This window comes from Manacus vitellinus, unplaced genomic scaffold (assembly GCF_001715985.3).
Source record: "Manacus vitellinus isolate BGI_N305 unplaced genomic scaffold, ASM171598v3 scaffold_76_pilon, whole genome shotgun sequence".
NCBI classification, from domain to species: Eukaryota; Metazoa; Chordata; class Aves; order Passeriformes; family Pipridae; genus Manacus; species Manacus vitellinus.
In genome coordinates, this window is record NW_021940796.1 from 38562 (window position 1) to 48830 (window position 10269).

The window sequence follows — 10269 nt, forward strand, 5'->3', positions numbered from 1 at the left end:
TCCGGACTAACCGAACCACCGCGCTGTCCTGTGCAGTGCCTGTCTCATAACAGATCAGTGTACCCTGGACGGCAGCTGCTCCCTTCAGGGCGTTTCACCTCAGTTGTATTTGCCGGCATAAATTGAGCAGCAGCAGCTGGCAGGCGGTCCAAAGGAGCCTAGATCAGCTGCGAGCTAGTCAGAATTGAGCGGTTGCTCGATTAGTAGCTCTTCCTGGTGCCACATGCAGGAATGAATTAAAGGTGTTAATATCCCAAACACCTTCAGGATTACAACCTTTCAATAAGCCTCATTGCTTTTTGACACGAATAAGGACGCTTGTGAGAGATGGAGATAACTCAGCATAGTAGTGGTATAACGATGGTAGAGACCTCCCAGCTTTTTTAACATGATCTGCAATGAAGTATTGATAAAATTAATTCACTCTCAATTCAGATTGCTAAAATACATCTGCATTTCACTTGCTTTTTAGAAGTAAATCATTAGTGGTATCCTACCTCAATAGTAAGTGAAAATGAAGAAGTTAAAATATGTATGCATGTTTCAATTGTTATATGTCATATAGATAGCTAGCATTTTAGCCCTTCCCACTGAAGGGTTCTGCCTGTTTATTTCAGGACTTATGTATCCACAGTCATAACTGTGAATAAAGCGTGAACCTTCAGCCAGCAAGTCAGGCAGGAGACAAGAGCAGCTGTGTAAACTTGTCTGGCAGTGGAAGGTTGTTTTGATTAAAGAAAGCAAAAATTTGGGATACCAGATCTTAGTCTGAAACACAAACAAAAAAGTTGCACTTACAGAGCACTCTACCTCACAAGCTTGAGTCTTGCACTGGAAATGCAGTATAAGGCTTCTTCATGGACTTGTACAAATTTAAATACCTGTAAAAATCAATGCTACAGAATCGATAGTAAAAGCCCAAGTAAAAGTCCGCCCAGCTCTGGTTTTCTTGTTTCAGGCAAGTGTAATCAAGTATATTGTATGTAACAGTTTCCATTTCTGTTTTTACACTACTTTGTACCTTGCTCTGTCTAAGCCTTGCTTTCATTTTAATTCTTTTAGAAATAAGGTTGACCAGGAACTGGAACAAGATGGCATCTGTGCTCCACAATGTCAAAGCAACAATGGCCTGGCAGAAACACCAGCTCCTAGCTGACTTTGATGAAAATGAGAGCCCTGTGCCTGACAAATTCAAGAGAAAGGCTGCTCTGAGTTCTCTCAATACCATCTGCATGTCTCTAAGGAAACGAGCACCATTAAAGCGAGTAGAGCTGAATTTTCATAACACCCCAACTAGGGAAAGTCTGGAAGCAGGACAGAGGTGCCAAACTCTTCAGATTATTAAAAGAACAGCAAAAAATGCTTTTGGAACAGTGTCCCAGGTACTTTCCCTTTGCAGTGGAACGTGGATAGAGTTTAGTTTTTGCTCCAACTTCAGTATTAAGATTTCTGAACTCTGTACATGTATTCCAGAGTCCATTCTCACACACTTGTACACCTTAATGGTTACCTCATAGCTATTAACTTGTAAAATCTTTAATATCTTTTCCTAAAGTATAGACAGTCAAATTATGGATCTGGCAGAATATGGAGGAGGGTGAAAACATTATTTTAGCATGAAATAAATGCTTTTCCTCTACTCTATTTCATCATGTATAGCAGAGCAGCCTTCATAAGGAGGAAATTGGCTAGAGGTTGCCATTGCTTGCAAAGAATTGTTTCTGAGAAATGTGTAGCACTTTGGATTTTTTTTTCTTATTTATTCTCCCATACCCATACTAATTATTATAGTTCTTCATTATAGTCAGTATAAATTCAGATTGACAAAACCTGTTGGAGACCTGAGATTTTTAAATGCATGAGTTATATGTTAGGGAGCCTGGCTTGTTCCAGCATAAGAGCAGCAGGAGTTCTGTTCCGATGCCTGCTCTGAAGTCCTTGACAAGTGCTAAGGATTAGGGAAGCAAATGACTCCTCCAAAGAAATGGGTACAGAGGGTTGAGAAAACCTGATATGGGAATGGAAGTTAGGAATTCAGCTTAAATGTTCCTTGTCTTTCTGGTTCTAAACTCTAGGCTAATTGAGTTCTTTTAGCCTAATGTATCTTATGCTTCTTTCAGAAAATACAGAAGTCTTGCCAAAGCCCAGTACACTCAATGGTGACCTTTCCAGCTGAATCCATCAGCAGAAGCTGTGCGACAAGTTCTACCAAGAAAAAAAGTACTACACCTCAAACCCCTTGCTATAAGACTGTTACTCCAGCAGTCAGTTCCAAAGGCATCCCAAGGTCCAGCAAAAGGGCCTTGCTTGGGCCAACAAGGATGTCAGAACATGGAGAACGGAGGGATTTCTCATCCTGGCTTGGTAAAAATGCTGTCTCTCTCCGGAGATCAAGAAGAGCAGCAGCACTGAAGAGCCCTTATTCATCACCTGCTCCTGCCAGAAAGATGTAAGTCATATTCTTTTGTAAACCTTGTTCCTTTTTTTTTTCTTTTTTTTTAAATTACTGTGATTAGGGTATGTGGTAGGGTAAAAGGCAAGGTATGAAGTTTGCTATCCTATTCCCCTGAAAGGGTGGGCTGTTTGAATAGTTACAAGGTAGTTCTAGGTCCCTGTATAGACAGAGACTGAGAACTGCATAAAGCTGAAACGTAAAAAGTAATTTTGTCCCATGACAGGAACTTTTTAAAAATCCCTCTCCCACTGGGTAAGTTTGCACCATGTTTCTCAGCACAAGTGCCCCTAAGATGCTACAGACATACCTGAATTCTTTGCTGATTCTTTACCCAAGTAAAGAAAAATGCTCTCTATGCATCTTACTCCTACTTAGTTCTAACTTTTCCAGAGTTGCTATTTGTATTGCAAAGATACCAGGAATAGCTCTGCTTATACTGAATTCTTTATAGAGAGATTCCTGCCTCAAAGATTTAACACAAATTAGATCAAGGGTTGTGAGCTTGGGAAATACTTCATAATGCACGCATAGGTTTTTCTTTTGGTCAGTCACAAGAAAGGTCAAAGCTAGAAGCTGAATTTGAATCCTGTGTCTGAACTGGAAGATAGCTGTCTGGGGAATGCGAAGCAGTTGGCCAGTGAAAGTATGAGCATGATTGCCACAGCTTTAAACTCCTCTAGGTAAAGTCTGGAGGTAACAAGAGTGGTACTGCAGGGATAGAGGCTTGAGTAGTGTCACCTAGTCAGTCTGTCCTGTCTGATCTTTAGTAATTATGATTCTGTTTGCAGGGAATGTGACTGCGAGTTGGAACTGGTCTCCTCAGGGATTTGCCAACTGAAGCGTATCTCCCAGGCATTTGATGATGCTATTGTGAAAGAGGAGAGGTAAATACTGTTAACTGTCCCTCAACTTTTGGCACAGGTTACCTCCTACTTGGACATTGGCAATCGTCCCTGTAACTCAGGATAAGGAATAGTTGCAGAACTTTCTCAGGTGTAATGTAGTAGATAATTTCTTTCTTCAAGATACCTGAGCAGATTAAATCTGCAGTTGGATTTTGATATGGTTTGAAGCTGGCTCCCTGCCAAGTCTCCAAACCTTACCACAAGAAGTTCCCCCCCCCTCCAAACTTCAGGGAGAAGAGGGAGAAAAACAACCAAGAAAAAACGAAACGAGGGAGAGACAACTAAAGCAATATATATAAATATATTTACACTTATGTTACAATTATATACAATTGAAATATATATACAATTTCAAAAGGGAAGGGGGAAGGGAAAAGGAACAAAACCAAAATAGAATATATATATATATATCCCGATTAGTAGCCCAATATCTAGCAACTAAAAAAAGGTTAGCAAAGAAATATCTCACTACTCTCCTTGGGACAACCAAGAGTCGCTCTGGAATGATCGCCGGCAACCTCCGCCTCCCAAGGTCAGCAAGGCCTGACCAGGCCTCGCTCCCCAACCCGACAGACTCAACAGCAGGGAACCTGCACCTCCAAGCCGCCGGAAGGAAAGAGAGCGAAGGCCTCTCCTCCTTTCTTCTTATAGCCCGGCTTACGTAAAAATCATAGGGAATACTGGGTAAATCTAGGCCCTTCTTTGGTTACATACTGGTCACTAAGGAAGGCCCAGACCAAACTACCACAATTTGCAGCTTCAAAAACCTGTCAGATGCTCTCCTTGTCTTCAGGTATCTTGCTGTGGAAATCAGATTTTTTGCAGCAAGAGTCTACCTTTGACCTTGTGTGAGAGCAGTACCTCCCTGCCTCTGTCTAAAAGAGTGCCAATGCAAGCTGGGGGGGAGGTGGGGAAATTCCAGTGCGCGGACATAATTATTGATGCCTGCACATTTATAACAAAAAATCCTTTTATTAGGTAGAATTATGTAACAAACAATCCATAGTACCCAGATGCAGAAACCTGTTATAAAACACCTTGGTTAATCCATGAGGTGGTAGGCTGCTGTATTTGTGAAGGTTACATCATTCTGAATTAGACATTAAGAGAGTAAAAACTAAAGGTCAGAAGTCTTGTCATAGGGCGATTCCCTAAACCTCTTTTTCTCTTAGAACACTTGATGTCAAGCACCTCAAAGTCTCTAGAGAGGGCTTATCATCAAGTACTTTTATCAACAAAGAGGTTAGGACTTAAAATCCTACATAATTCCAAAAATTCAATTTTTCCCAATGGGACCACATCTAGATAACTATAGGTTAAATCTTGTATCAAGTTAATTTTATCATATCCGTTGAAAGTTCACTAAATCTCATTCCTAATATTCTTCCATCTGTTAGCGATATGACAGTTTCTCTCATTCGTAACTGAAGATAGTAGCAACCAGGTAAAGTAGTTGTTCACTTACCCTGTCTATATCTGCATGCATCTGTGGGGAGAAAATCTGCTGTTTAGAGAGAAAAAGGCTTATAGACTCATGCTGCTTTAAAGCAGTGTTCTGTGGAACCACAGGGTTCTTCCCTGGTATTCACTGTGGCTGTCTCTGCTACAGCTGATCATTGTGCATTTCTAAAATTTCACCTCTAAATTGTGGATTCATGAATCCTTGTGGGTTTCCAATGAACCATAAGCTGGGCTTTTATGCAAACAACAGCTTTTCTCATCCCAGACCAGAAAACTACTGGTACTAATGTTTTTGTCACTCTAGCTCAGTTCTCACCGATTACTAATGAAGGTCAGAAAGCATGACAGAACAAACTATTATCCCGAGCTGTCTGAATTTACAGCCTTTCTTTTCCATCCCTCCATCAGTAGCAGTTAAGACCGTGCTATCACAATAACAGCAGTTGCTAATTATCGGTGGCACTTTTAAACACAGCAATCCTACCCAAAGGGATGGGAACAGGAGGTATTTGTTGTCAGTTTTTAAACATCACTTCTAGTGTCAATTCATTGGACCATTACCAGGTAAATGCCTCTAATTAACTTCACTGAGATCTGTATTGTGACATTAGTTTCTTCATTCATTATGTTGTAAGTCTTCCTTTTGTTAAAGTTACATCCTTAAATAGGATGTCCTACTTTAGCAACAAAGATAGGTGTAAGACACTGTTTGCTGTAACTTTTCAAGAAAATATGAAAGCAGTTTCAAATGCTCGACTTTGAACAGGGCTGTGTTCTGCTGCCAGTAAGTAATTTGGTCCAGTTCTCTTGCATGGGTAGATGCATCCAATGTGCTCTCTCACTGACTGGTTTGTAGGCTGCCTACTGTATCAACTGTGAAATTAACTCTTTTGGAGGTGCCCTTAGTCTTGCATGAGATTTTCTTTTCTGGTATCCAATTGCCTTGAGTTTGTGCTAGAGCTCCCTTTTCAGCTTTTCCAGGAGGAAACAAACCTTGATCTCAAATGATAGTTGCCAGTTCCATGTGTTTTTCTAATGTTTTTCATTTTAATGAATTAGGTTATATCACAAGAAATGTTCCTGTTGCTAGTTAAAGTATTGCAGTACTTATTTTGTGTATTGCCTTTTACGCTCACTGAAGGGAACAAAATATTTTCTTGCTGCTGTTTAGAGCTGTTACACAGTGGCAAGCGTACAGATACCAGACCTCTTCCTTGCTTCCATCTGCTTTCCAGCAATTTGGGTGACCACCAGTTGATTAACCCTACTGACTTGATGCTGCTAATGGCAGTCTTGTTGTTGTTCTTCTGCAGGCAACAAGCAACATCAAACTATTACTATCTAATGGCAGAAAACTTACATTCTGCGTGTCGATCCCTGAAACCTTCTCAAGCTATCAGAAGGCAAGCAAAGAAACTCCATCAAGCACTTGGTACCTAGACAGAGACTGTAACTATTATTAGTTTATAAGCATATATAAATGAGAGGTCTGTGTAGCACCAAAAGGGTGCACTCTATACACTAAACAAATCACTACATTTTATAATCTTCCTTGACAAAGCAGCTCGGGACTTCCCTTGCTTTCTCTTTTCAACTGTAGTTGGTACCTGTGGTACCAACCACAGGGTATTATCTCCTGCTGAGATGAGGGAACCATCTTGAATGTGACTTTCATGAGGCAGTAAGTACTTTGATGTTGAACTGACCAGTAGGAATGGCCAAAGCAAGGGCTACAGACTTATGAAGGGTAATCCTAGGTAAGAGGAGTGTTTAGACTGGTATCCAATTGCCATGAGTTTTAGCACAAGTATTTTACATACAAAAGAGTTTGGTCTATTATTTCGAAAGCCTAACATTTTTTTTATATATAAACAAACTAAGCGTTAAGCATCATGTTTAGCTGGAAGTTAATAAAACAATAGTGGCTTCTTTAAGTTTTGACCACAACCGCCATTCTAAGGCAATAGGTTTCTGTGGAGTCACTCACACCACAAGAGAAAAGCCACATTAGGACTCTTAATTCATGGCCTTAAGGATTGCTATTAGATTAGTCTAACTAATCCTATCTTAGGTAGTTTGGTCCCAGACAAATCAGAGCAATTTTGTAATTTCCTACTACTGCTTTAAATAGCATCTTGGCAGTTGTTAAACATTGCTTCTGTACTACAACATCTGTCTTTTAGTTATATGCAGAAATTGTTACTACAATTAATGTAACCTCTTATAGCTACTGTTAGTAGCCAGTATCTCAGTGCAGGTATTTTATTTGATGATGCATACTTAGCATTTATTTTTTTTGTTTCTAGTTACTTAAAAAAAAAAAAGTAACATTCCTTTGAAAAACCTTTTTTGGTTGGTCATTCAGTGTAACAAAGTTTAGTCTTTCAAACCAAAGATTTCTCAAGCTTCTGGAATTCAACAGCAGGGCTGGTTTAGGTGGTAGCAGCTTTGTGCAGGCTTCTCCAGTTACATTCACTCTAAGATGAACCTTCAAACAACAGACTGATTTGGAAAATTTTGCTCTACTTGATAATGTTTAAGATGTGCATGTAATTCAGTTCCAGTTTCACTAAAATTTTAATGGTATCAAATATAAATATGGCAAGTATTCAATCCTGATTTCCTGATGTAGTATTTGTGTATGTTTTGTGTGCTGGTTTTAGGTTTTTTTAACCACCTTTCTATAGGGAACATATATTCTTTGGGTGTTCTGAAACTACTTCTATAAAGCATTCACAAAGATGGTGACTCATTACCAAGATACCTCCTTCTATGACTTCTGAAAAGGAAGGAGGGTTGGAGTTTTGTGAAAAGTCAACCTCCAATTTAAGTATTATTTCAAACACATGTATCAGGAAGCCTCTATACTGTTTCCAACAGCTACTAGGACATGTACAATGATGATCTAATACTTCCCAATTCACTGGTAAGAAAAATCAGTGACACTGTTTGCTTAAAGGCAAGGAAAGTTTTATTTAAGTGAGTAATCTGTTATAAGATTTTAAAAACCAGCTCACATCAAAATCTATAGCAGTTGTAGAAATCTTACTCCTGATTTCATATTAAGAAATTCATTATTGTACATTTTCTGATCTTTACAAGGCAGCCATAAGAAATATAAACATTTGTCACCAGATAGAACCTTCTCACTGACAAACAATATTTAAAGTATGCACTTAATAAAACTACAGACTGAAAGAACACCTACAATTTCAAGTTTCCTTGAATGAATTCAGTTGTAAATGGACTGCCCCTTTTCTGCCCCACAAATAGAAAAATAACTTAAGCAGAAGGCTTGGGGTTCTGTGAGAGGACTGCCATTCTGGGCTGTACACCAGTCATCAAGGAATAACCTTACCTTTCAAACTTGCTATCTGTAAATCATGTTTCAATGTTGCAATCTCTAGTATACCATCCCCTAGCATGTCACAGTAAACCTTTCTCTCTTTCTTTCCCCTCATAAATTCTGTACATCGTTACATGAACTGTCGGATTTGTTTCATATTCCCCAAATCCCCCAAATTCAATCCAGTTTCAAAGGTAGCTTAATGAGATAAATACAAATAGAGGGTAATCTGTAACAATCCCTGTAAGTTGGGCTTGAACTAAAATGAAACAAAGAGGAATTGCCAACATCTGACTTCAATTCCAGAATCCATGGCACAGGATTCTAGCTGCTCCAGGCCATTTCTTATGTCTGAAAAATAAAACTTTTCATCCAGAAAATGTGTTATTACTTCCATTTTTTATGAGTGGGTCTGCCTTTAGGATCATCTGTAGGAACCTATATTTAACTTGAGTGACTAAACATCATGGAAGTCTTAATTACCTTGACAAACCTACAATTTCTGCTGAAGCTGTGAACAAGGACCACGAGGAATCATTGCTCTTAGAGAAGCTGAGGCTAGAGACTGGAAAGTTTTGTGTCTATAGGAATTCTATCCTGTACCAGCTCCAGATGAGGATGGAAAGTACCACTTTCTTCCCTGCAAGCCTGACATGAACAAATCAATGCAGAGATCTGATGTTCAGATTCCACATGTCAATCTCTAACCAGAAAAACGATGAAATGAGCGTGCACAATCTCTTCTTCTCTCCATTTTTAAGCCAATGAGCTTATCAAAAAGGTGCCCATGCTCCAGTTATCTAGTACTATTATGACGTGCTCACCTTTTTATGGCTTAGATGACAAGAGGGGAAAAAACCCTAGGGGAAATCCTGTTTGTTCAGTAACAAATGTTGCACGTAAAAATTTAAAAACCTAAAAATACCTAGGTTTCAGGTATTATTAAAAAACACTCATAAACAAAGTTTTTACAAATTAAAAACACAAAACAATATAGAAAACAGGAAAAAATTCTTTTTTTCCCTTTCCAAATTTATTCCATGAAGTACGTGATGATACTGTGGAGCTAAATATTGGGGATTTGCTTAAATACACACATTAGAAGTGTCCTGGATAAAGAAAGACTGCAATGTATAAACAGAACAACTGTTTGCCAACAAATTGGCAAACAAAGGCAATTTTGCAGAATGGTGGGTCTTCTGGATAAAGTGTCATTGTCCTGTGTAGACTAAGGTACGTGATCTTTTTTCTCTAGTTTACTGATAGTTCCACTTCTGCATAGCCAGTGAAAGTTTTAGCTGTTTAGAAGTCACTTCCCTAGGTATTAGAGGAACAGGTGAAGTAATCTGTAAAAATTAAGACTAGTTTAATGTAAACAAATCAAAATGACAGCTCTCATGAACCCCAGTGAACAAGAGTTATCAACAGTGTCCTTTTTACAGCGAACAAAATTTTATGCTGAATAGATATAAACCATGCCACAAAACTAAACAAGAATACTCTGATCAAGCAAGAATCTATTCCAAGAGCACTAGTGTATCCAAACAAACAAACAAGTTATTAAAAATAAGCAGATTTGGACCAACATCACTATTTGGGTCTGTGGAATAGTCTGCATTCTATACAATGGTATCTTTTTCCAAACTTACCTAACTAGACAACAAAACTGAATAAACAGCCATTGTTGGTGTTGTTTTGTTGGTTTTTGGTTTTGTTTGTTTGGGTTTTTTTAAGTATATTGGTTACAAATTTGTTGTGAAAGCAGAACCAAAACTTTAGTGTCTTCCAGTAGCTACACACACATACACACAGACAAAACCAAAACACTACAGTTGTGAAGGTGTGTTTTTACAATATCTCAGATAACTCTACCACTGCTATTAATCACAGCCATTTTTTACAGTAATTTAAAATGGATCCATATCAACAAGACAACGAAGTAAATGCTTCCAATGGTGGCTTACTTTGCACTGACTTGTACTGCAGCCTTAGCACCCACTGGACTAACAGTTTTGTGTTGTACAATTTCATTTATGCTTCCTCCATTCAGCAGGTTAAAAGAATGTGCTTTTCTGTTACAGACTGGAGGCACTAAAGGTGCT

At 38.7% G+C, this 10269-nt stretch overlaps 1 protein-coding gene across 2 annotated transcripts; it reads left to right on the plus strand.

Moving 5' to 3' along the window:
• The first annotated feature begins 1068 nt into the window (after nucleotides 1-1068).
• On the plus strand, nucleotides 1069-6438 carry PIMREG (PICALM interacting mitotic regulator). Of its 2 annotated transcripts, XM_018084782.1 has the most exons (5): nucleotides 1069-1382; nucleotides 2121-2449; nucleotides 3244-3339; nucleotides 4758-4804; nucleotides 6135-6171. In XM_018084782.1, the coding sequence occupies exons 1-4, from the start codon at nucleotides 1092-1094 to the stop codon at nucleotides 4786-4788; spliced, it is 747 nt and encodes a 248-aa protein (XP_017940271.1). In that variant the 5' UTR covers nucleotides 1069-1091; the 3' UTR covers nucleotides 4789-4804; nucleotides 6135-6171. The 2 variants fall into 2 exon arrangements, with proteins under 2 accessions (XP_017940271.1, XP_008927462.1); XM_008929214.2 differs by lacking the exon at nucleotides 4758-4804 and having other exon boundaries at nucleotides 6135-6438.
• The last annotated feature ends 3831 nt before the right edge of the window (nucleotides 6439-10269 follow it).

Excerpts from the sequence above, each read along its gene's own strand:
- PIMREG (XM_008929214.2), top strand. The coding sequence starts at position 1,092 with ATGGCATCTGTGCTCCACAATGTCAAAGCAACAATGGCCTGGCAGAAA. Across the intron at positions 1,383-2,120 it reads CTTTTGGAACAGTGTCCCAG|AAAATACAGAAGTCTTGCCA; the intron begins GTACTTTCCCTT and ends TGCTTCTTTCAG. Across the intron at positions 2,450-3,243 it reads CCTGCTCCTGCCAGAAAGAT|GGAATGTGACTGCGAGTTGG; the intron begins GTAAGTCATATT and ends TTCTGTTTGCAG.